Source organism: Nannobrachium achirus (assembly GCF_963921795.1).
Source record: "Nannobrachium achirus genome assembly, chromosome: 20".
Taxonomy (NCBI): Eukaryota; Metazoa; Chordata; class Actinopteri; order Myctophiformes; family Myctophidae; genus Nannobrachium; species Nannobrachium achirus.
This window is the reverse complement of record NC_137827.1, coordinates 34,764,556-34,791,639: the sequence shown is the minus strand read 5'-3', so window position 1 is coordinate 34,791,639 and position 27,084 is coordinate 34,764,556. Positions and strand designations below refer to the sequence as shown.

The window sequence follows — 27,084 nt, the reverse complement described above, 5'->3', positions numbered from 1 at the left end:
TCAGGTGATTCCAGACAGGAATTCTGGTTGGCTAGAGAGGACTTGCAAAATGTTGGCAGCGATCCAAGAGGCTGTCTTGCCTTGCGAGAGCAAGCAGGGCTGGAAATTTGCTGCAAACCTCATCTTCACCCTCATATCCATAACACAGAGTTTATTTCCATAGCTGGGGGAGGGGTCAGGAAGAGAATGGGCTGGGAGAGAGAGAGTGAGAAGTGGGAGAAGTCCACTGTAACACAAGACACATAAAAAGAGTGATCCCATTCCCGGAGGGAAGGCGCGAGACAGCAGGGTTTCAGTCAGTAAACTAAGCCTTTCAGGCAAAATGTCCTCACAGCCTCGACTGCCCCAGCAACATGCTAGAACAAAAATGCTCTGTAGGCACAGAGCACAGAATCTAACCCAACTTTAATCTGCACCGTTTGCGAGGTCCTCTGGAAAAGGGCTGGCCTGCAATGCCAAAACAAATCAATCCCTGTCCAAATTAGATGAAAGCGTGTAATGAGCCAAACGACAAAAAGGGGAAGCAACAGACGAGCTTGCACAGAATCTGCCTCTTTGCAACAACAACAAAAAACTGAAAAACAACTCTTTTCGATATTCTTCTTGTAGAGAAAACCCCTCTCTGCGTGGAAGATGTGAAATGCCTATTTCCCCCGGTATTTAACGACATTTCACTTGTGAGACCCCAGCATGTCCTGCTAATTTGGCAATATTTCCTGCCTTTAGACACTTTAATGGCTTCTCCTCAAGCCTGTTCCAATGGAAAGCTTGTGTGTGTGTGTGTGTGTGTGTGTATGGGGGGGGGGGGGGGGGGGTCAGTAGACTTCTGGTTACTATGGAGACAACTCGTTATGTAACACTCATATAGTCGCTCTACATCACAGTACAACCAGGAGTAATATCTATCATGACTGGCCTAAGTAGTGGAGGGGTTGGGCGGGCGGGTTGGAAATGCTACAGGATTTACACACTGTGTTGTTTTTGGGAACAGTTATTAATGGTCTGAAATGAAACCAGGCTTTGCTGCCATATCCAGTGAGACTTAAGACTGGCTATGTGATCATTGTGGGATAAATAAAAAACACTGTGTGTTCCATATTAGTGTTCACCGGCGAAAACACATCCTGTTTTACGCAATTACATTTAACACTATTGATTTCACTGTGCAGACATATTTTTGTACATGCATGCACAGCATACAGAATAGGGTTAATAGGAACCAGGGTGCTACAACACTACACTCTACACCAGTGTTGATTTATCAAAAACAACCATTTCCTGTATTCCTACAGTGTTGTGAGATGGAAAGTGTGAGTGTCGATGCAAAGTAACAAAACCTTGTGATGCATAAGTGTCGCACACGGAGAAGCAAAATTGTAATTGAGAAGAAGGATACAACAAGGGGAGGTTTATGGGGTGGAACCACTGTGTAAAAACTACAAGACTTTCATCTGTACAGCATAAGTCAAGTGAAGGTGACTGGGAAGCAACAGCTGCCATGAATTTTCATTTGCCAACAATGGATATAGCACAAACAAAGACAGGAAACCCATGAACCGAGTGAACCCAGCCCCCCCCCCACACAAAGCCAATGAAATAAATGGTACCTTCATGTGATATCAAATGACCCATCAAATACACTTGGACACAAATGCACTATGGTGCTGTACTCTTAACCCTAGTGATTCACAACCCATGACCAGCCAGCCAGTCGGCTAACTTGAATCCTCCTGCGCTATTCTAGCCCTGCGAAGGCAAATAGCAAACAGCTTTTTGTGGTTTTTGAAGTTCTGATGTCAAAACTAGGGTTTCGATTTTTCAGTATACTGTATATACTATAATCCAGTCTACTGTATACATCACATGCCATAACATTGTACCCTGTACCCACATGATATCCAATGAAATGCTATCCACTTCTGTAACAATCCCTTTTCGCAGGATAGGAAATAAACTTTGAGGTAGATTTTCCCCTCAAAGTTTTTTAGTACTCCTAATCCTTATTTCCCACTGAGAAACAAATGCGTTTGTTATATGACAGTACTGTCTAGCATCCCCTGAGAGGACCCAGAAGGGGTACTCACCTCCATTTTCCACTTGGCCAGCCATTCCTCCCTGGTCCTCTTGCTAATGTAATAAGGGTCACCAGCCTGGAAGGTTACTCTGGGCATGGGCCTCTGACGAAGGCTGATCTCCCCACCAACTCCCCCTCGCAGCCTCCCCCGATCTCCCTGTTTAAAGGCGTAAATAAAAAGAAATAAATAGATAAAGAAAAAATTTTACTACTGGGTTTCTGAATTTTCTTATTTGTTTAGGATTCGGTGACAGACTCTGAGAGGAGGAGGTGAGTTTCGCTGCTAAACTGAAGCTATCTCTAGAGCAGCTGAGGCAGACTCTTGTTAAAGATTCAGTGATTTGTTCTATAGTTGAGGCGCTGGAGGGGAGTGTCTAACCTGTAAAGAGATGATGACTCACATGTTGATCTGGTCCCCTGCTGCCGCTCGTGATTCGTCAAGCGGCAAGAGCATGGGCACAGTATCTATTCACAGCACCCGCCCTGGCAACAGACTCTGCCTCAAAGTCACCAGAGCCAGCCGATGTGAGGGCCTCCCAAGTGTATTTGATATTTCAAATCTATACGCCATTTAGGTACCATTTCTTTCACAAGTTCAAGGTCACTTCACAGCTTAAGCGAGAGAACTACTCGTGTCCTCCACAACCCTTGACAATGTGTCCTTTAGTGCAGATTCCACTTGTCCTGTCCACACAGTGACAAGCGTTTGCTAGGCTTTTGCTTGAAGAATCGGAAGCAGTCCTAATTCTTAAAGTACAGGCTCTACGTTAATTTATACATTAAAACTCTGAAAGTGTACAAAATCTACACAAATGGGTCCCTTTGGTTCCAGTTGTACACAGTCAGTTAAATTAACTCTGAGGATTTTACTGTGTACATGAAAAGTCTGATTACCCCAGGTTAGGCCATCATACCAGACAATAAGCATGATATAGTATATTCATTATAGAACAATAACCATTACCAGTTCATCCTTTGGTATAAAGAGTGATGCCCAGATCTAGGGAATATACAGTAAATACTGTAGATAGACATTTATTGATCCCAAGGGTAATTCAGTTGTCATACAGAAGCAGCACCGCAGTAAGGATGAAATAAAGATACAGTTAAGGGTAGAGAACAAGTACAGTACAGAATAAGTAGTAGAGTAGTCTCGCGAGGCCAGACTGTTGCCTCCACGATTTGGGCAAATGCTCCCGGCACACAGTCTGGCTAACGGAAATAGAAACGATGAGTGCGAGATAAAGCGGATGTGACGCAACCGCTCCCTTGGTGCAGTAACAATAACATGTCCTACTGGAAGCGTTATGTCTCCTTTCAACATTTCTGGGGGCGTTATTTTGTCTTTCTCTGGTGTTATTGGTGTTACCACCGTGATGTTTTCAAACGTTTTCGTAAACTACAAGAATAGGCCGCTCGAATGACTTTGTCTGAGCTATTGTGTTTCTGTTATGTTTCCAATGGGACTACAGTTCAGTGCAGCACTGGCTACTTCCGATACTCGCCGTTCGGGAGCTGCCGTTCCAGACTCTATATAGCATTTGGAGATTGTGGAATAGTTGTCTGGCTACGCGAGACTAGTAGTAGAGTAACAGTAATTAAAATAGTATAACAATATAGACAGTATAAAAGATGACTTAATTCACATCTGACCTGGCCCTCTGTGCCAGGACTGAACAGGTAAGCATAATGCATAAGCCAGTAGATAGAAATAGAGGCATAGTTATCGTGTACATTCTATCATCAATAAAAGCACCATATATTTAAAGACCTAAAGACTGACCTGGCCGTCTGCATTTTCTACTGTACTGACATTCTGTATCACAATATAAAAACATTACACACACAACAAAATCCCACTTCTAATCGATAAACAAATCAACATTATCATGTATAGCCAAGACTTAACTGTATGCTTGTCTGAATGTCTGTTGGTGTCATTTCGTCAGCCAAGAACTTAGGTCAAGTATGTCAAGTATACTGTTAACTGTCTAATGTTGTGTTTAGCCCTCTGTGTCTTCACCCACCCCCATAACAAGACATGCACAAAGATTCTAAGTAGACTGGAAGAAAAAACAGCATGATGAGCAATTGCTGGCGTACACTGGCCCTGGAGGGGGATTGTCCTTGACAGCGTATTAACACTAGCCTCACAACGGTAGTGTGGTGGATGATGTAGGCCCTGGAGGTGGCTTGTCCTTGACAGCATAACACTAGCATCAGCCAGGGAAAGGAGACATAATGAAAGAGAATTCTTTCTTACCTCGTTCTTGACTGCATCTCCTCCGTCATCCTCCTTGCGTTCCACATCTAGAGGGAAGACAGTGAGACAATGGATGATCTGAATCATTCATAAGAGACTGGAGAAGCTACAGGTCACATCAATTATACTTAATCTACATCATTAACCTGTGGAAGCCACCCTTTTAATTAGTAAATAGACACATCAATTATACAGGACGTTCAAGCTCAGTCTTTATGTCCACCTTAACGCTATTAACATCATGCTAAGTGTTACTTTACATTAGGGCTGCACAATTAACTTGATAACGGTAGAAATATATTCAGAATCTGCTTATTGGCCAATAAAGGAATTTGTCTCTGTCTTTGTATCGTGTGTGTCGTCCCCCCCCCCCCCCCCCATAAAAGTGGGACAGCTATACTTTGTAATAACTCTAACTAAACAATGGTTTGGATTCAGTTCAGCAGCATAAAACATAATATCTCTCAGTGATAATGGAATTTAAAATAGGTAACTTTGTGCTACTGGATCATAATAAAATAGTTAAACTATCGGTTGGAACATGGTAGGGTATACCGGTAGGCTATAAGCATTTTCAATCTGGCTGAATTATTCTTTTGTGTCTAATTTGTCGATTAGTAACAGATGTGTTGTCAACTTGTCAGTTTTCCTTGGGGTGTGCGCGCTGATATGCAATTGTATTTAGATACAGCATAATTTAATCACACCTACGCTTGTAACATGTGCTCCGATTTCATAACGTTCTGATATCACTTAATTTACAAAGATCATTTCCCATTTGGATCTTTTGAAAAGCATTCAAATGAATGTTAATTTATCCTGTGTGTAATAACCTTGTTTTGTTAAACCAAGATGTGCATTGAACCACAGCATTGACATGAAAGCCTGGATGGCTAAATGTTTTAAATTTGAAGGAAAAGAAAACTGAGGTCGTGATTTTTACACCAGGTACAGTACTGCTGGCAAGTCTCCTCACCCTGACTAAAGGCCATAGTCTCCCCGAAACCGAACTTTTCTTCTGAGAATTTCTGAACTCTAATTCGGTGTAATGCTTTTCAAGTCATTTTGTAGTCGAACCGGACCTTTCTGACGAAAAGTTCGGTTTTCGGAGAAAGTATGGACAGCCCTTTAGGCCAGCTGACTCCCTATGTGAAGCCCAGGGCGTTTGTTGCGACCATAGGTCGCAGTTTACTATGAAACCCGGCAGATCCTGTCCGACCGTGAGTAACGCCTCAATGTCCTTAGGGCGTCTTACTGGTATCATAATGGACAGTGATTTTAAATTTCACAAGCAGATAAATGCTGCTATAAGATCCTCCTTCTTCCAGTTACGGCTTTTATCCAAGGCTAAGTCCTTCTTGTCTTTGAGCAACGTCAAACTCGCCTTGTTTACTGTAATGCCCTCTATGCCGGCATCACTCAGGCCTCCCTCTCTCGTCTTCAGCTAATTAAAAACGCTGCCGCACGGCACATTAATTACATATTACCACCAGAGTTTCTTTATCGAGCTCTAGATATAAACTTTGGCTTATTTCTCTATTGCAGCCAGAATCAAATGGACCCATGGTGGTGCGCCGGCTACAGCGCTAGCCAATGTGGAGAAAGTTACGGGAAAATGGAAATGAGAGAGAAAGTGTCGAACTCGTGTCAGAGAGATCGGTAGATCAGGTCTGCATGACCTTATAATAACCTGTGTAAAATGTGCTGCATTGGGAGGTAAACGGGAGAGACTTTATTGTGAAGGTAAGACCGGAACAAGAGAGTTGGGAAGTTGTCGCATAGAGTTACAGTATGCGTTACCGGAGGGTTATTAAGTTGTGTAGGCCTATTGAACAGTCAAAACAAGTTGTATCATTAGTTACATATTACATCACAGACACCTTTAAACGAGAAGCCACTAATTAACAACAATGCACACGCATTTGAAGATGAAACATCCAACAAACACGGATGCCTAAAGACTCTTAACAAAAGCTATCCACACTGCATCCAGGTGAAACACGACATTAATCCCAAAGGTAGGCAGCAGTGACACGTTAAAACATTACCACTTGAAAGGAATATCTCTGAGGAGACTACAAGATTTCTACAAATGCTTTATCAACTTTCCCAAAAAGCTGTCCTCGGCAGACGCAGGGACGGCATCCACTGCCTGTATCTGTTACAGTATAACCTGTGTGCATGAGTAGCCTATAATTTCTTGCTTTAAGGTCAGCCAGGCCACGTTATGAAATGATCATAAGTACACATTTGTGTGCAGTAGGCTACCCTTTGATTGTGTGTTATTCTGAAGGAAATAAATTATGTTCAAATGCAACAGATTATTGAGAAACCATTGCCCACCCTGCATGCGCTCAATGTGCAAATGGTAATGTAGGTAATTCGTAATTGATGTATTTGTGTAAGATGAATCTGCTATATAAAATGTGTATATTACTAATTATGTTCAATCCGAAATTTAATGCTGTACATTGCTGACACTGTAATCCAGGGCATGTACTCTTTATGGTCCTGCCTGATTAAATACGTTCAAATAAGTAAATAAAATCACTTAAGGGCTTCCACTAAGAGAAACCGACAGGGTAAAACTCCTTACGCGGGTGCAGGGCTTAATGTCCTCTACTCTGTCCTAAATCCTCCGTTAAACTCTGCTTGATCACAGTGGATTTAGGATCACATTGCACACTCGGGTATACACTAGGTGGTGAGTGCCATATGTGGGTTTGATGCAACCCAGAAGGCATGGAGATGCTGCCCAGGTTGTGATGAGTGTGGAGAGGGGCCAGGTTTACTTTGGCAAATATCACACCTCTGACCCTACATCCCCCTTTTTCACGAGAGCTGCAGCTGGCTGCCATTAGCATGGTCCCTCCCACACACCCTTGACACTGAGCAGAAAAGGCAACAACATACTGCTTCGTTTGTGTGACTTTGGGGGCCACATGTAATCTCCATGCCAATCTCCCAAGGCAGCATCAAGCTATGAGCCTCTTATAGTCCATAACCAAACACATAACCCAATATTTTGCTTTCTAATTATTATTTTAAAAGATTTTCAAAGATTTCAAAGTAATGAAAAACATATTCAAACATTTGTAATAATGTAATAAATAAATAAACTATTTTCTGTAGTTCGGGTCCTGGTGAGACAAAATGTCTCTTCACTGACAAACAGACTATAATAAATTCAGTTTGATTTATTGATTTATTTTTAGAACTGGTGTTGAACTTGCAGAAGGGGCACAGAGTAAGGGTCTTCATTCCTACTACCAGCCAACCAAGGTGAATATTTAAGACCCATCAAACAGGCCATCCTACTACTTAACTATCATTTTGAATATTACTCATTTTGAGTATTACAAAGAACCTGTACGCCTACAGTATGTATGTTAAAATAATTTCCACCATACAGTTTACCATGCATGTCTCAATCTGAGGTTTTAGATTGTTTAATAAACCTTCCAAAAGTGGGGGGCTGCACATCATCAGCCAGCCACTTTCACACGTGCTGCTTCACCTATCAGGAAGCTGCAAAAACCACAAACTAGCGGGAGTGTACAAACCGTCAAAAATAACAGCAAATATTCCAGGCTCTGCTGAAATTTGCACCGAAACCGCAGTAGTAATAAAAAAGAAAAGGCTTTGCCGCAATAAAATCTGAGAATGTCGGGATTTCCTATTAACTCAAGCCATGATTCTGGAGGTCCCTAACAACAAAGGCATGTTATTCATTCTTGAACATCATTGTTTTCCTGTGTTCAGCGGAGCAGAGAGGTTAGCCAGGGAGCATGGAGACAACCCAACTGAAACACTATCAAACAGTCAGGATTCATGATTCATGAAACTTTTTTCTTCTTTCCCTTTTCCCTAGAGCAGCAGGAGGAGGAAGGAAGCCAAAATCACATCTTATTCTTATCACAACCTGCCCAAGAAACACCTATGCTACTCTAGTCGGCTTACAGTATTTGACCGATTAAGCGCTATTTTATGGTTTATCATATAAAATAAAACACCAGGTTGAATGTGGTTAACTAAACTTGAATGGAATCAAATTCTGTTTCCAAGACTGTGTGAACTGTGTCACGATTATGACATTTTACTGGGCGATAAATTGACACTTAAATAATAAATTGATAATTGCGATTAAAGATTTAATTGTCGTTTGTCGTTGAACGTTATTGGAACATTATGAATAATAAATACATTTCTGTTTTGCTTTTAGGCTTCATAAACAAAAACAGGCCAGATATGACAAATAACTAACATAATTTAACAACTTTATATTTTATATGAATAGTGGAAATAGCCTAAAGCTAAAGCACTTTGCGCTTGTAGATCTGCTATTTCTTACTTTTTACTTTTTTTGGAAAATGTCTTAAATAATTGCAATTAAGCGATTTATGTAATAATTGTGACAGGCCTGGCGGTGTCCCACATTGGCAGGAGGATTGGCATGGTCTGGGTAAACATGGCTGCCATCTATTGAGTTGTATCCCCAAACCCTGTTTGAGCTCTAAGGGGGGAAACTTTTGGGTGGCATGTATTCTATGCAGTCAACCCCTGGCTGTCATTGAAGCTACAGGCCTGTCCAAACAATAGACCACTCTCTTAACAGCCTCTTCTAGTTTGTTCCATGTGCAGCCTGCACCGTCCGACCCTCCTCTCTCTTTTTCCATCCCTCCCCCTCCCCCCTGCTCAATGGGAATAAGTGACTACATAACAATTCGCTGAGGCAGTGTGTATGTAAGTATGTGTGTGTGTGTGTGTGTGTATGGGGGGTTGGGGGGGAGTAACTTTACGTGTGGCTTGCCAAGGTCGTTGGGTTTGCGAGGAGAGCTGGCTTGCATTGCCCACAGAGAGTATACCTTGCCAGTTTGACTGCGTTCCAGCTCTCGTATTGCTAGCGCTCGGTTCCACTCCAGCCGGCGCACCAATCCTTCCTGTTGCCCTCCAGATGGAGAACAGAAACCCAGCATGGCGGGTTATCGATCCACCATGCTGCCCCCCTCGTCCTCTCAACTCTCTCTGTCATGGGGGTGCTAGCTCTCTCTTCTCTACACAAACTATTTTAGTGACTGTACTGGCATCGCCCCGCATACTAGTGCCCGATATTTCGGTTGCCGATATATATCGGCACCTATATGCCCTTATTTGGTCATATCGGGTCATATCGTATCTGTGAAATGTCTCCCCAATAATAATAATTATTAAAATATCAGCACAACATGTGTGATGATGAAGGCTGGCTTGTCCTCACAGTCACTATCCCACACACCCAAACAGGCAGTTGGACATACTGTACATGTCTCTGTGTCACTCTATTTTTCTCAGACACCTTGACTGACAAGTAAAACATAGAGTTAAGTCTTTAATAAAGACATTGGTTTAAGAAAGCAGCTGTCTGTAGTACTACTACCACCGTACCTTTGCATAATCATATTGGGGCAAAATCTTTGGCCCAAAATTCTTTCCCGAGCCACTGTGACTGTCCCCTCCCTCAAATCGGTTATCGTATCGGACACAAAAAACGCCTATCGGTCGGACACTACCGCATACTGTACGTGATGTGAACATGTAATTAATAGGATTACATTTGTAATCATGTAATACATGTTGATTACATTTCGGGGATATACAGCTGTATGTAAAGTCAACTGTGGCGTGTCTATGCGGATGCATGGAGCAAATTTAGAGTGGTCAGCAAGGACCAGTGGGCTCTGGGATTAATGAAGTAATTTAGAGTTGCACATTTTCTGTCTCTCTTCCCTGTGTGACCATGTGCATGTCTTTGTGACTATGTCTGTGTGTGCATGTGTGTGTGTACGCGTGTGTGTGCATGCGTGCGTGAGTGCGTGCATGCGTGTGTGTGAGAAAGACAGCACCCACAGCATGCATAGATCAGGTTAATACAGAGTGCAGACTACTTGGTGTGTAAAAGCTCTGGGCACAGTGCCATCCACCTGGAAGCCCCCACCCCACCCGACCCTATTTGATGCACAGACACATGAACACACACACACACACACACACACACACACACACACACACACACACACACACACACACACACTCAAACACAGACAGCAACCAAGTGGCGGGCCACAAGAGAGACCCGCTGACTCCCGGCACTCGGCAAGCGACTGAGGCACGTTGCCAGGAGACGGCTTGCCTCGCTCTACCCTGGGTTTTATTTACTGCACCACTCATCAAGGTCACAGCCTGAGCGTCTCTCCGCGGCACTGAGAGAGAACACGTGGCTGACCAGGAGCAGGATAAAATAGAGAGGAGAGACGAGTATGGAGAGAGTGATGGATTCATTAATAAGAGAGAGCCTGTGTAAGACAACTAGAGAAGAGACAACCAATGGCCTTCCATGGCTCTACCACAAAAATGTATCTATTGGGCATTCGAATAAGATTTTTGCTTTTTTGTGCCGATCCAAAAACAATGCCGTGATGAGCAAATGTATATTAAACTGGCCCAGTGGAAAGGCGATCTGCAATGCTGGAGTACAGTGTACGTGACACACATATACTTTAAGTCCTCTCAATTACATAGGACCTCTAGGTCTGTTGTTTATTTGCAGCCCATGGTTCATCATGCATTTGTCATCCCCCACCCTCCCCTTAAACAACGCTGTCTATGATTGTGTCTTGTAAACACAACATTCAACGTTGGCCCGTCCTCCCTGGCTCAATGACACCAATAGCGCCCCCCCTACTGTCCAAAGGCTGACGCCCAGAAACGTCTCGACTAATTAAAATAAGAAAAATACATGCAGAGGGAAGGGTCTCTGCAGACGCAGTCTATACATAGTTGTTTTCTTGAAATCCTATTCATTGTAGCTTTAATTTTACTTGTGTTGAACAATGGAAAACAGGCGTCGGACACAGAAGATAACAGAGCTGAGAAAAACGGAGCCAATAATAACTCACATTTTGTCGGGCGCTCCAGTTTCCGTCTGCCTCGTTTCTTGTGCGGGGTTGCCAGGCTGTCGTCCTTCCCTTGAGAGTCCTGCTCCTCCCGGCTGGCTGCTAGGAATCCATTCTCCAGAGAAGGGCGCTCTGATCCGCGCTGGCCCAGTGAGCCGTCCTCTGCCCGGCAGGGAGTGTCTCTAGGCAGGCCGTTCTCCACTTCCCTCTTCTCCTGTTTTGGGAAGCAGGCGTCGGACGTCCTGTCCCTGTGCCCGCCCACGTCTCCGTTGTGGACCTGTGCCATGGACGGCCTACCCAGCCCTGCGTGGCTGTTACCCAGACCCATGCTCTCTGCAAAGGAGCTGCAGCCCTCCACCTGCACGCGCCAGGGAAGGAAGAAGATCATTCTCAATAATACAGTAGATAATGTTGTATAGTGTATTAATATAGATACATTTTAAAGCAGGGGCTTCAACGTTTTCAGGCCAAGGACCCCTTAGTTGAGAGAGAGATGAAGCAGGGACCCCCGCGACCTTTCATAGATTCCATATAGTTTCATTGTTTGACAGCACAATCATCAGTTTATTTTGGATTCATTTCAATTTGTGTTTTCAGATATTTAACCTCTTGAACCGTCAATACAAAATATTCACGAAAATAGACGATCTACCGCGAGGCGTTGTGAGCTTGTAGATCTGCTATTTTTGGCTAGATTTCTCAGAATATGGACACTCGGGTTCAAGTGGTTAATATAAAAAAGGAGGAAAAAAGGTTTCTATCACACAAAGATTTGGGGTAACTGTAGTAACTCTGAAGACCCCTGTTTTAAAGTCTAATCAAATATTGCTTTAAGGAATTCCCTCTTCCCTGCATGCAATCCTAAATTACTCAGTAACTCTTAGGAAGTGCCAATAATTTGTTTGTTGTGATAAATGGAAATAACTGTCGAGCCTGCCGCTGAGTCACTATTGATATTCTGACTTTGATTATAGTATTCTGACATCCATAACAAGCAGTTGAGCAGCAGTGTGTGAATGTAGGAAAACACTCAAAGACAAAAGCAAAGACACACAATTGCTAATACTTAACTACTAACTACCCTTCCCCAATTGGCTGCTGCTCACACTTAAGCCTGATTTATAATTAGTTGTGTGCCGATGTTGCCTGGTTAATAAACCAGACCGAACACAACAACACCCCCTGGCGGTAGTGGTGTTGTAGTACGGTCTGGCACCGATCCATTGAGATTCTATTTCCTCAAACAGCTTCAAGGGTTGGCCAATCAGGGTTGTATGCTTGGGGCACGTGGTTTCTGTAAGCTTGGGGCATGTGGTTTGGGGCAAACCCCAGAAATGAAAACTCTTCCTGAAATCCCAGACTCTCTTCCCAAAACGAAGTGTGTGATAGAGGCTGGCAACGCCAGGCAAGTGCCGATGTGCAACCAAGAGTGATGGCCACACTAACCTGTTGCCCCCACTAACCTGTTGCCCACACTAACCTGTTGCCCACACTAACGTGATGGCCACACTAACTTGATAGCTACACTAGTGTGATGCCCACACTAACTCGGGAATCAAACCCGGGACTTGCTGTCAGGCATCAGAGCCTATGTGGTAGGTGCCTTAAGCAATTGGCTATCGGCGGCCCCTTTGATGGCCACTCTAACGAGTTGCCCACACTAATGTACTCAGCGTGTAACCTGCAGGGAGGCAGGGGAAGAGAAAGCTGGATTTTTTTTGGTATCGTGGCCATCTGTCAGGTGTACATATCATTATAGCTGTAGCACTAAATCACCATTTGATATAATGAAGAAGACGTGCAGCGGTGCTGCAGCTGCCAGCGGTTAAGACACATCATTAGATCTACTGCAGAGGGCTTTGTAGTACACAAACCCAGGATTTACAAGGTGTCATCGAGAAGCCTTGGAGAAAAAATGTTATCTGAGAGAGTGGCTTGGGAAAGAAAATTCCCATTGTCGATGTGTCAGGGTAAGGCCTTTATAGGTCGATGCTACAGTGAGAGGGGAAATGGACAGCTTGACAGAAAGTGATACATTTACTGTATATCACTGTTGGGAAGAATCCTTGTATCTCCATCTCTCATCTTTTTCTTTCATAAATGCTATTGGTCATCCGTTAACCACTTATGCCCTATTTTATACTTTATTGCGACCGTTAGGTCGCAGTTACTATCAAAACCTCCACCGGCTGTCAGTCAGTCTGTCAGTCACACATCACGTCACACTTTTGCCCTACTCATATCTCCGCCATCGTTGCCCCGATCCATGCCAATTTCTCACATGGCCCTCTTCTAGCGCCACCATGAGGCAGATTCTTGCAAAACACATTTTTGGACACTGCTCCTACAGATTTTGCCCTAAAATCTGGCAAAGTGGTACACAGTATCTCTAAAGTCATGTCATCAACATGGATCTGTCCCATTTCCCATATTCCCTCCTGATTGGCTACGATTGCCTTCTAAAGTTTAGGATTAGGGAGTCTTACTGGTCATATACAATGTCTCTCAAAATACTCGTCTACGAGCTCACAATGCATGCACCGTGATGCATTGTGAGCTTATAGAGCAGCTATATTTGCCTATAATGTCATGCTCAAAATAGAGACACCAGGTTGAAACCACAGTCATATGCATGTCAGTGGGTTTTATAAATATTTAACCACTGAAATGTTTTGCAAGAGCTTGTGACAAAATAATAACTACATTTGAGATCCATTGGAACAGTCAACACAAAGGCTATTTCATCCCTTTCCTGAAAGCTTTGGAACTTAAAGGAGTAGTTCACCCCAAAATGACTTTTTTTCTATTGATTACTCATGCCATGGAGAGTAGAGTTCAATCATATTTTTTGGTTTTTGTCACATTCCTAAGACAAAAATTTGATTTGAGTAAATTTACCCCCATTGATTCCGGATGGTGACCCGTTTCTAAACGGGTCACCATCCGAAATGAATGGGGGTAAATTTATTGTTATCACATTTTTGTCTTAGGAATGTGACAAAAACCAAAAAATATTATTGAACTCTACTCTCCATGGCATGAGTAATCAATAGAAAAAAAGTCATTTTGGGGTGAACTACTCCTTTAAGGTTTCTACCCGAAAGCAATGATATGCAACTATCTCATAGTGAATTTCTTTTTCTTTTTTTCGTTCTTTTTTTTTTACACAGCTGTGTCTGGGGAGAACTAAAAACTTTGACTTTACACTTATTAGTCAATGAATTGAGGAATTTCCCACCTTGCTCCATTTATGGGAAGCCATAAACTTCAAAGCTGTGTACATAGCTCTGCGGTACGCCAATTAAGTGAGAGGCAAATAAAGGATAATGTACAAGTTCAGTAGTACAGTATAGAGCACAGAGTACAGTACGGAGCTTCCTGTAACCGTGCAGTTTCTTTGTTACAGCAAGACACAAATATGAAAAGAATGCTGGCTATTTGAGGGATAGGAGGGATTTTTCCCCTTAGGTCTGTTTAGTTTGGAACGCCCAAGAAACTATATTTCATTCCACGAAGACCATTTACCCAACTCCAAGAGACAATACTATTATTCAAAAGAATCGCATTTTAAATGAGAAAGATTCATCACTTGCACAACCCTTTCACCTTGATCACCAAATGTGCTCTCTCTCTTTTGGGTCGACCTAGAAAAGATCAATTCCAACTCTTCGAAGTGTAGGAAATCTGAGATGGGGGTAATAACGGGGGTGGGGGGTGTTTTCATATAGGGCGTCTCTGTTCTTGCCCTAAAAATAGCCACGAAAAAAATAAAATAAGAACCGTTTCCCAGACAGATAATGCCATTACTGGGTCAGTGAAAGCAGAAAGTGGAGCATGTCTTGTGAGATCAGATCATGCTGTCGACAGTAGCGCTAGATCCTTCAACTCCTGTCGACAGGTAGAGTGCTTACATCTAAACCCCCGCAATTCAGACATGCGACAAAGAAAGACTTTCTGTCTTCAAACTGAGGATTTTCAGCAAACAGGAGTGATGGAAGCAAAATGGCAGGGCAGGTGTAGACCTCACATTCACAGAATGGATGTGAGGTCATCAGAGGTCTTCAACAGGGGGTCAGCGACCCCTAGGTGGTCCTCAGAGTTACTACAGGGGGTCCTCCAAATCTTTGTGTGATAGAAACTTTAACCACTTTAGTGTCCATAGGCGTTGTGAGCTTGTAGATCGGCTATTTTCAGCAAAGACGTTTGGTGTAGAGGGGAAAAAGAGCAGACTAAGTACAGAGTGAAATGTCAAGTTATGTATTGACGATTCAAGTGGTTAAATACGTATCTGAAAACACAAATTGACATGAATCGAAAATACACTGATGATTTTGCTGTCAAACAATGAAACTATATGGAATCTATGAGAAGGTTGTGGGGGTCCCTGCTTCATCTCTCTCTCTCTCAAATAAGGGGTCCTTGGCCTGAAAACATTGAAGACCCCTGGTCTACATGGTTTAGCATGGTCTAGCATGGTTTTAAAGACCTGCTGTAAAATCAGTGTCGTGCCAGTAATAAAGAACAAAACCAAACCACTAATAATGCAGTAATCCTGAGTAAATTATCATATGGCCATACAGTATAAGAGTATGATACTTATGTAATGCATTCAAATAATTATTGAAATGAAGCGATCAGAAGAACCTCAAACATCAATTGTGGCTGTCTTTTCGTATCTCATAAAACTTCAAATTACTCTGCATGAGAGAATTTTGACACTGATCAGTCCAGCAGTTTCCGAGATTAGCTGTGCACAGGAGGCAAACACAGACACACAGACAAGGTGTCCTGGCGGAGACACAACCACACAAAATAACAATCACACAAGGCCACATAAATATAGTCCTCCACACACACACACACACACACACACACACACACACACACACACACACACACACACACACACACACACACACACACACACACACACACACACACACACACACACACACACACACACACACACACACACACACACACACACACACACACACACACCAATGCCTGTCGGCAACAGTCAGTGTTATGCAACACATTTAGTGACACACTGATCCACATATGGCCGTCTGCCAGAGGTTAGAGTTCACAGCCAGTCAATCAGGCAGCACAGACAATTAGACACAGGTCAGGTCAAAACACTATCCAGCCAACTCAGTTCATCACTGCTTTGACACAACAGCTTATCAGACCAGAGCTATAGTAGTCATCTAGTCCAGTGGTTCTCAACCTTTTCAGGCCGCGGCCCCCAAAATAATCATATTTGAACTGGGGATCCCCCACCCTGACGAGCACTACAAGGTGATGCATTACAATTTGTGTAACACGGTTCTATTGTGAAAATAGCAGATCTACAAGCTCACAACACTGCGTTGTGAGCATGTAGATCGGCTATTTTCACAATTTCTGCCTATAATATTTGACCATTTGGCCAATGTTTAATTTGTCATTTTAGAGGTATCAAAAAGTCCTTAAATTGTCACTTTAGAAATGTGCAGATACCCTCACTTAAACTTTAAGTTGGTTTGTTTACTGTTGAGTGAGAAAACAACATTGCACATTAAGTTAATCATCTGGGGACCCCCCCAGAATAAGGTCGAGAACCACTGATCTATCTATGGCCAAAACCCAACATAATTAATTAATAAGGAATATCCATTACAAAATTGATAAATTAATTGCTCAATTATTCATTTTTTGTAATTCCCTATGTTCAAGTAATAACTTAGTAATGTAGATTCATATCTATATTTGTCCATGACTAGACTGCCTTCCCTTTGTTTCTTGGAAATGCTATAATACTTTGCTTTTACATCATAAAGTTGGATATTGATAAAAGATGTTGGCGAATATTTCACAGACATCCCAAACAATACTAAAAGCAGATCTGTGCAATAAATCTCTCAAGAAAGGCCTACACTATGCTTTTAAGGAATATTATCTGGAATAACATTGTATGATTCAAAATATCTCACATTCATATGTTGCATTGAGAGCCAGTTATTGTGATACATGGAAGCATAATCACATTAGATCAAGTGCTGTAGTTGCGACAAAAGTATTACATCTCTCTCTATTTCAGGTCAAACTGGATTACTGTCACTTTAAATAACAAAAGTATTACGTAATTAGTGTGTATATCGTCGTTGTCGGGTGAAAACCTTGTATGTCCAAAACCGTTCGTTTTGCATTTATCATTTTAAAAATGATTTAAACTAGTGAAAACAGCCGATCTACAAGCACACAACGCCTCGCAGCGCGAGGCGTTGTGTGCTTGTAGATCTGCTGTTTTCACTACCTTTGTGCGACGGCCTTGTATGATGAAGCAGGGCTTTACTTTGCGAAAAAACATACAAATATGAAACTTGGAGATACGAGGTTTCTGCCCGACAACGACGATATAGTATACGCCAGCATAAAGGTGGTTGCACATTATGTTTACATTTCAGATTGACTTGCTTTTTAATTATTACAACAAACAAGTCATGCTAACAGTGAATTGCCTTGCTGTGTTTAGATGTAGTGCTTAGCATAGCAATACGTCCCAAATAAAAGCCATTTGAGATCAGGAAATGTCAAATGTCAAGAATATTTTTGGTGGCAGCTTTCCTGCGAGATAAAGAAACGTCCCGTTAAATCACCTACCAGTCTCCAGTATTTATTCATGTGGTAACTCTGCCCTAACTCTGTCACCCTTAACTGCTGTGAAAACACCCCCAGAGGTGCCCAGATTGCAAGCATGGGGGTTCTTTTATCTACTTTTAGACACTCTTCAGTGGCTTTAAGTATAAGGCACTCAGTAGAATGAACCTTAGTTGAAGTGTGGTCTTTTTAGGCGCATATGTGTCAGTTAATACTGGTATAGCAAGTAGTAGGACTAGGAAACTCACAAGGCGGGAGGTGTCTTATGTGAGATATAATTCCATTATATTCTAAAGGGGGAACTGCAAGGTGCAGCGCACAAAACATGTTGGTTGAGGATCCATTGAAACTCCCATATTGCATGCAGTGATTATTCACATCACTGCGCTGCATGTTCAAGGCTTCATTGGCCCATAAAGGGAAAATTTGTATTGAAATAGTTCTTTCTTTTGTTAACTGTAATACGAGAGGTCAGCAAACCGGCAGGCAGACAGGCTCCATAGTAGAATAACTGTCAGCAAAGTACAGTACTGTACAGGCGATAGCAGGATTCTTGTTACATAAAGTCACTGGTACTCACAGGGAACTGCTTGCGTTTTCTTCCAGGCCTGCCAGTTTTATAAGAGGCATTACATTTGGCCGGCTTCTCCTCTGTCATTAGATCCTTGTCCAGTATTGTGTATTGTTCACCCTGTGAACCAAAGAGATACAGCATTAGACTGAGACACACAGTATCCTTCAATAGTTGCGGTAATTATGCAGTACAGTAAAGTACAGAATGACATATCAGTATTACAGTACAGGTCTGATGGGGTGGGATCATCAATGCAAGGGGCCGAGTGGCTGCTTGAACCCAACTAAAGATGTGCCCACCTTCAGATTGCATTTGTTGTACACTCACCAATCCACCACACACACACAAACACTCAAACAGTCAGGGGAACTACAACAGGGCCCTTGAGCCCCTTTTGGGGCTCAGTGGACAATGAGATGGCTAGCAAATTGAATGACACACTCTTGAGGCAGGCTGAAGTGAAAGCTCTGCAGACGCGGAGCTGACCTTACACAGAGGATCCCCTTCTTGACACCGTTACAAAGACGTCTGCTACCCCCCCAACCCCCTACACTGCAATTTTTCTTTGATTAATAAAACTGTCTTCCCACCAAAACTGAACAAAGCAAACAAAGCATCCGCCAGGGTTGATGGAAGAACAGATGATACTAATGTATATGTTCCGGGGTTTCAGTAATCACTGAATAGGACCACCAGCAACAACTCGCCTGAATGTAAATGAGATTGCAATCCCCATACAGAGGGGGGATAATAATAACACAATGTTGTATTATTTATTTTCTACTGACAGTTATTCTAATATGCTATATGGAGTCTGCATGCTGGTTTGCTGACTGCTGTCAGGGTCAGTCAACATTTAATTATGTAAAAATGTCTATGTGATATTCATATTGATTATTTTCTCACTAAAACGTTAATGTATTATCTATTATAAAATGACAAGTTGTGTTTTGACTGATGAGATGAGCATAGTAAGCCATTTCAAGATGTCTGGTCAGGATTGGAAAGTTGTTACAAATACCATGATGAAATGATATGAAATGGCTTTTATATTTTATTTTGATATATTACAAAAATCCCAACCCTTGGCTTGTGTACATGTAGGCACATATTCCCAAACTCTATACTAATGGCTGAAAGGGGAAATTATGTCAATAAAAATAGCCAGGAATTTCAAAGGTCAGGCTGTTATGCCGGCTGGGGAATGGAGAAAATACACCCATCCTCAACATTCCAGAATGACAAACTGCCTTCTGTTGGGACAGGCGGAATCTGAGCTGTGATTATTGAGTTGCGGCTTTATAGCGACAGAGTTACACTCTCAAAAATGTATTGTTTACACTCACTACTGTATTACGTTAGCCACTCTCCAAAATATTTGAAAATGGTCTTCTAAAATCCAATTAACATAATCTGGCGCTAAAAGACGCTAAGTGGAACTAAGACGCAAACACTTTCCACATAGTTTTTATACACACATTGACAATCGATTAACACTATTTCTAGACTCTCTCTGAACAGACCACACCAGTGGTTACCAAACGGTGTTCTGAGACACACTTGTGTGGCACGAGTCCAGGCGTGCTTTGCAAATACATGCAACTACACAACAAGCTGTGAATGATTTTAGAATTTAAGGTATAAGCACTCATTTCCCAATACAGAGGCAAATTCTATACCCTTTTGCTTTTTACCCCTTTTTCTCCCTAATTCAGTCGTCACGTCCTCCCCACACACATTTATGTGTGTTTGTTGTCACTGCCGTTGTGTCCTACTGGCTCAGTTGCCAGTGAGGAGCCCCCACCGGGAGGACGTAGACTTGTATAACCTTCGTCCTACTCGTTTCGCCCAACACTCCCCGCTGACAGGTTCCGCTCCAGCCTGTAGGAGTACGTGCAGCGACAGATATCACCCTCACCTCTGAACACAGGTCAACTGTGTTCATACAGATGCTCAACATGGCCAAGTGTCTGCACTCTAATCCAGGGGTTCTCAACCTGTGGGTCGGGAAAATGTTGAAAATAGCTGATCTACATGCTCACAATGCCTAGCAACAATAGAACCGTGTTAAACAAAATGTAGTGCCTCAACTCTTCCAACTTCCAAGTAGTGTTCATCAGGGTGGGGGGTCCCCATTTCAACTATGATTATTTTGGGGGTCCCGGCCTGAATAGGTTGAGAACCACTGCTCTAATCCAAACCCCCAGACAGCTACTAATCCACTTTATACTTTATCGAAAATATAGATTTGAACCACTTTCAACCTGGCCTTCCTACTTTGGATGTCATTATGGGCGAAAACTTTACGTTTAATTTTAAATGTATATATTTTTTTCTCCACATGTTAACAATAGCAAAAATAGCAGATCTATAAGCTCACAGTCCATCATATTGTGAAGTGTTGTGAGCTTGGAGATCTGCTAATTTCACCGCAATTACAGGTGTGCCTTAATATTTTTGACTTGCCCAGTGGTGTGCCTTGGCCACAAAACGTTTGAAAACCACTGGACTACAGCACACTATTGAGGGACCCCCCCCCCCCCCCACACACACACACACACACACACACACACACACACACAAAGTGGAAATAGTACAGCTAAAGTATTACCGACATGAATTCATCCCAAAAATATATATTTTTAAAGCAGCCTGTAAAACAATTTGTTGTTGCCTGGAGTGAACCCCACAATGCCGTCAATATCATTGCACTATTTTCATCTAGGCGGACGGTTATTTAAGGCAATGCCTGTTGCTAGGCAACAGGACTAGGGGCAGTGCCGCGTAGCGTAGTAGAGGAAGAGGACAGACCCCCCCCCCCCCCCCCCCCACACACACACACACCCCGCTCCCTCTCCCCAACCCCCCACCAGTAAAAAGCAGACATAGAGCCATTCCGCCTCGCACACGACCTACATCAAGCCAACGCCCACGTCATCAACCACCATCACCTATGGTATGTGGTATCAACTCACACAGGCAGGGTGAGATGCTGCCAGGAGGGGAACTTGTACATCCAAAACTGCCAACGCGTTGTGAACTTGTAGTTCAGTTATTTACTCTCTTGTACGATGAAGTAGTGCATTGATTTATGAAAAACACATTAAAAAGTTGAAATGTGGAGATACAAGGTTTCTGCCCGACAGCGACGAAATGTAGCAGTAGCATTGATTAGGGGGACTGTATTACAGGCCGTGCACCAAGGTGAGAGGAGAGTAGATTCCTAAGTTCAATAAAAGGACAGAGGGATCAATGCTACCAAGTCTTCTCCTGTCGGTTGCACGGAATCAATAAGGCATGAAATGAAACTGATGGCTGAAGTGATCAGCCCATTCATAAAATAGGTGACATGGGAAGGATTGTATTACGTGCTGATATGGAATGGTTGAGTCATTTGTCACTGGACCCAAATAAGTTGTTTTGTTATCAGATCCACCTAAAACTATAGTCATGGCGATGTGAAAGAGCAATATGGCACAAAGTGTCACTGTCGGGCAGAAACCTTGTATCTCCAAGTTTTTTCGTTAAGTAAAGTCCTGCTTCATCACACAAGACTGTCGCACAAGACTAGTGAAAATAGCAGATCTACAAGCACAAACCGCCTTGCGGTGCGGGGCGTTGTGTCTATTTTCACTATTTGAAATCATGTTGAAAATGATAAATGCAAAACGTACGGTTTTGGAAATACAGGGTTTCCTCACGACAACAACAAAATGCTGTCACCACCCACCTTAACCCTTTGTCCCCTGCACCAAACCCCACAGCACACATCCATCAACTAGGGTAGGCCTAGTCTATAATTATTATTACTAGAAGCTTCGGGCGGCCCAGCGTCTAGTCGGCGACCTGGCCAACTCGGAACAATGTAAATAGGGAATGAATGCCCCGCCCTTTAATGCAAACCCCATTATACCTGTTTTCATAGGACCCGTTTTGACCATCTGTCTGCCTGTGTCCATTTATGCCCATATATGGAGATATCTGTATCTGTCTGTCTGTCTGTCGGCGTCCATTTTATGTCCTGCCCATATATGGAGATATCTGTCTATCTGCGTCCATTTTATGCCCATATATGGAGTATCTGTCTGTGCCTCCAACTGTGTTGCAGACACAGTGCCGGTTCCCCCTTTAATGCAAACCTCATTATACCTGTTGTCATAGGACCCGTTTTGAACATCTGTTTGCCTGTGTCCATTTATGCCCATATATGGAGATATCTGTATCTGTCTGTCTGCGTCCATTTTATGCCCATATATGGAGATCTTTGACCATCTGTTTGCCTCTGTCCATTTATGTCCATATATGGAGATATCTGTATCTGTCTGTCTGCAATCCATTTTATGCCCGGGCGGCCCAGCGTGCTGTATCTGTCTGTCTGCAATCCATTTTATGCCCATATATGGGGGCATTCATTTTATGCCCATATATGGAGAACGCGCGTGCCCGTGGGACGAACGGTTCTCGAGATACGCGGATTACATACATACATACACACTCACAGAGATTTTTTGTTGACTCATGTGGCGTACGTGATGTCAGAGCCTTTTATGAAGTGATGTCACAATGAGTCAGAGCTTTCGCTGATTTCCTCCGGAACAGCCTGATGTCAACAATCAACCCCGCATAAGGAGATTCCGAACGTTTCGCGCCGGTTCGGGAAAACCGCGCGTCGGGTCGGGTCGAGACCCGGCACTGCACTCCGTGCCGCGGCGGGGAACGCGCGTGCCGAATCTGAAGCCGGTGGGACGAACGGTTCTCGAGATACGCGGATTACAGACACACAGACAGACAGAGACTTCTCGCATTTATAGATAGATTATATATCTTTCTCCCCAAAATCCCAGAGCCATTTTGTAAGGCATACTAAAGCTTAATTTATGGTCCATCGTTAGTGCCGCTGTGTCGCGCTCCGGAAATTGTAGACTATTTGTAGATCGGCGTGCGTGACAGTCGAAAGATAAAGTATAAATCAGGCTTTAGTGATGACCTCATTTGCTACACTAACACTGTAGCTTCCATTCTTCATGCTTTGGAAACAGAATAGAGCTCCCCACCTTCTTTCCTCTCACTAACTACACCTGCACGTTGGACAAAATAAACAGTCGGTGGTTCCCAACCTTTTCTGGATCAGGGCCCAGGGATCAGGGTCAGGATATATTAATGATCAATCAATTGTGTTCCGGGCTTGGATCAATGGAACTATTTATCAGTATCACAATGAAAACTAAATTTTAAAGAAAAAATCACACCTCTTTTATGAATTCATTTCATCAAGGGACCCGCTAGCCAATCACAGCGTGCCCTGCGAATCTTGGCCAATGGGACCCAATACAACAACTGTTGAGCCATATCTGGGCCAGATGTAGGCCATGTCTGGGCCAGATCTAGGCCACGTTTCAGTTTATTTAAGCCCCGGACATTTTTGAACATGTTTTTCCCATCAGTTTTTGACCGGACAAAGCCAGATGTTGGAGCTTATTAGCTCCTGTTCCAGGAGCACCGGTCAAAAATACCATGACTTTTTACATTTTTTCCATTAATTGTTTTATACTAATGTTATATCATCAGTAAAATGGCAGTGTTTAGCCAATTATTTGGGGGCCCACTTGCGATACCCTCACTGCCCAGCGGTGGGCCCCAGCCCACAGTTTGGGACAGGGGTGCCACACCAAATTCTGGGCCCTGGGTACTTTAACTATTGAACAGATATACAAGCTCACAGATCTGCTTGTAGATCTGCTATTTTTGAAAAATCGTGAAAATGTGTGCAAGTCTTTGAATATTTAAAATCTTTTTTGAAAAACCTATGTTTCTATGTCAGTGGTGCTCAAACCTTTTCATGTGAAGAACCCCCAAAATTATATGTATTTGGCCACCGACCCCCATCTCAAAATATTTAGTTCCAGGGACCCCCCCAGAAGCAACATTTGAGTTACAAATGTTCGCTTAAAAAAATACATACAGTATAATTCAAAGATTTGCACACATTTTCACGACTTTTCAAAAATAGCAGATCTACAAGCTCACAGCGCGGCACTCGGTGAGCTTGTATATCTGCTATTTTTCAATAACTAAAGTATAAAATAATAATTAAGGCCCCCTCCACCTTGGGCCCTAGTAACTCAGTCCCACTTTCCCCCCACTTGTGACGCCCCTGGCCATTTTCTCTTACCATTCTGTGTCCAGGCGAGTCACCGTAATCTGCACCTTTAAATGCGGTGGTGGGCATGTTGGTACCAATGTTGGACGGCATTGCAAAAGGATCTGGTGGTCAGTGTGAATGAGGGGATCTTCTGATGGAAATTTAACTCAAAACAAGAACAAAACAAAAAATATGATTTGATGATCCCTCTTCTTCTTGCTGCTCTCCTGGAAAATGAAAAACAGGCCTGATTAGGATGGTGAATAATCTAACAACCAGCATGTTAATAAGTGAGGTATTACAGATATATTCTAAAAAGGTTTAGTATTAAGTTACTGGCATGCTTTAAAGGAGTATAGTCAAACATGGCATGCCATGGAGTGTTCAGTGGTTCCTGTGTAAATAAGCCTAAAGCTTACTAGGATCTCCTTTTAGTTGACCTTGTACCAGTGATTTGTGCTGTCATGAAACTGCACTTTTTTCTATTGCAAACTGCTAATAAACTCTTCAATCAATCAATCAATCAATCAATCAATCAACCAATCAATCCAGTATTGCAAAGATTGGCTTTTTCAGTAACAGTTTTGCATTGCATGTTTTAATTTGAAAAGTAATGTTCTATAATGAATCATGAATAGGCTACAGCATATTCTTTCAATAGTATAGCCAAAACCTGCATATATCTGAAAATGTGCTTGGCCTACTATTGCGGGTGTTAAAGGGTGCTGTATAGAATAGACTACTATATGGCTACTATAGCACAGGGCCTATAGGCCACATGGATTCAGATATACACTAGACGGCAAGAAATGGCACTGCTTCAGGCGACAGGACATAGCCTACATTATGCAAACACATTTTGGATGGCAATATTGTACAGTATAAGATTTGTTTCCGTGACAAACCGTTGTTAAACATCATCACCATTTCCATAACTCGCCAGGTTTAACTGAAGAGTGTGTAACGCACTTCGGTAGGAGGGACACACCATATGCGCATATACAGTAATGTAAAACATATTTCAGAAACCAGTCTGTGTTTAATTTCCTTTAAAAATCTACACGGGGATTATTGCCAATTGGTTTTGGTGTATTTAGGATCACCATGCAGGCGATTGGAGTGTTCTCATCCCTGACATTGATTGCAGGTTATAACCTGAACGTGTTATCTTGAAGAAAATAATTTAATATAGGCCACACAGGCATTTTAGTGTCAGGCATTTTCCATGCACATCAGGCTAGAATCAAACGAGCCGCTCTAAAGACTGCGATCAAATCATGTTATTCGATGCGTTTATGCAATAAAAATGTCAATGTTTTAGATATCTTTTGCAGGGTATAAAAGTCTACATAATTACCCCAAGGGGATTATACCTCTTTTTACAGGCCACGGATATTTAAGGATTAAAAAAAACGTTATATTCATGATGATGAGGCGGGTTACATTATCCGAACCAGGCAATCCTGTCTGTAAATATTCTCCACATCAAGTTCAAGTGCACATCGGCCAACGTCTAATGAGCACATCTGCAGCAACACAAAAAGGCACCAACCATAACCTATAATCGCTGTCTATTTCCTCTTCCACCCCGAGCGTCTTCCGCTCTCAGAGGCTTCTTTTCAGTCACATTTTGTTCCGATCACATAGAGGTTAACGCTGCTCGCGTCAGCGTCCGGCATAGCGCCGGGTTTACGGTTCTAAATGAGTGAGTCACAGTGGTTCGTTACCCGTCTTTTTTCCCAGGCCTGACCCCCTTTTTGTCTCGCTTCGCCGCCGGTCCGGAGCCTCCTGCCTCTCGTCTCCCCGTCCTCCCCGTCCTGAAGCGCCTCCCAGCCGGCCAGCACTCCTCCAGATGCTCCGCTCTAGTCTCCTCACTGCAGGGGCCCGAGGACTGGCTGGCTGCATGCTACACAGCCACTTCCACCAGGTCCTAAAGGCAGTCCGTTTGAGTTTAAAGGAGTAGTTCACCCCCAAAATGACTTTCATTCTATTGATTACTCATGCCATGGAGACTCGAGTTCAATAATATTTGTTTGTATTTGTCGCATTCCTAAGACAAAAATGTGATTATAGTAAATTTACCCCCATTGATTCCGGATGGGGACCCGGATGCATGGCCCTGGTTGGGGACCCAAATGAATGGCAGTGGATGGGGAAACCATCAGGGTACTTCTTTTTTTTTTTTTTTTTGCATGAGTAATCAATAGAAAAAAGTCATTTTGGGGGTGAACTACTCCTTTAAAGGACAACTTCACCACTTTTCAACTAGGCCTATCTTATCATATCCTCACTAATAGTCATGAATGATAAAATAGCATTTTTTAGGAGGGCTGTGGCTGTGGGCAGTTCGGAAACCTACCTACCAGTGACATCATCATCATTGTTTTTTTAATATCACAAGAACAATGGCTTCCATTATACCATGGTAACTTTTCAGGAATAGAAAGCCTGCAGTTT

At 42.8% G+C, this 27,084-nt stretch overlaps 1 protein-coding gene across 1 annotated transcript; it reads right to left on the bottom strand.

Moving 5' to 3' along the window:
* On the bottom strand, positions 1 to 26,465 carry LOC308306102 (uncharacterized protein; the record flags this gene model as incomplete). The annotated part of the gene is made up of 8 exons (XM_080751002.1): positions 26,355 to 26,465; positions 24,658 to 24,854; positions 18,492 to 18,602; positions 11,273 to 11,627; positions 9,137 to 9,285; positions 4,338 to 4,415; positions 2,045 to 2,231; positions 1 to 191 (listed from the first exon to the last, which is right to left on the bottom strand). Exons 2-8 carry the CDS (start codon positions 24,736 to 24,738, stop codon positions 1 to 3), a joined length of 1,152 nt encoding a protein of 383 aa, XP_080607128.1. The 5' UTR covers positions 24,739 to 24,854; positions 26,355 to 26,465.
* Between the last annotated feature and the right edge of the window lie 619 nt (positions 26,466 to 27,084).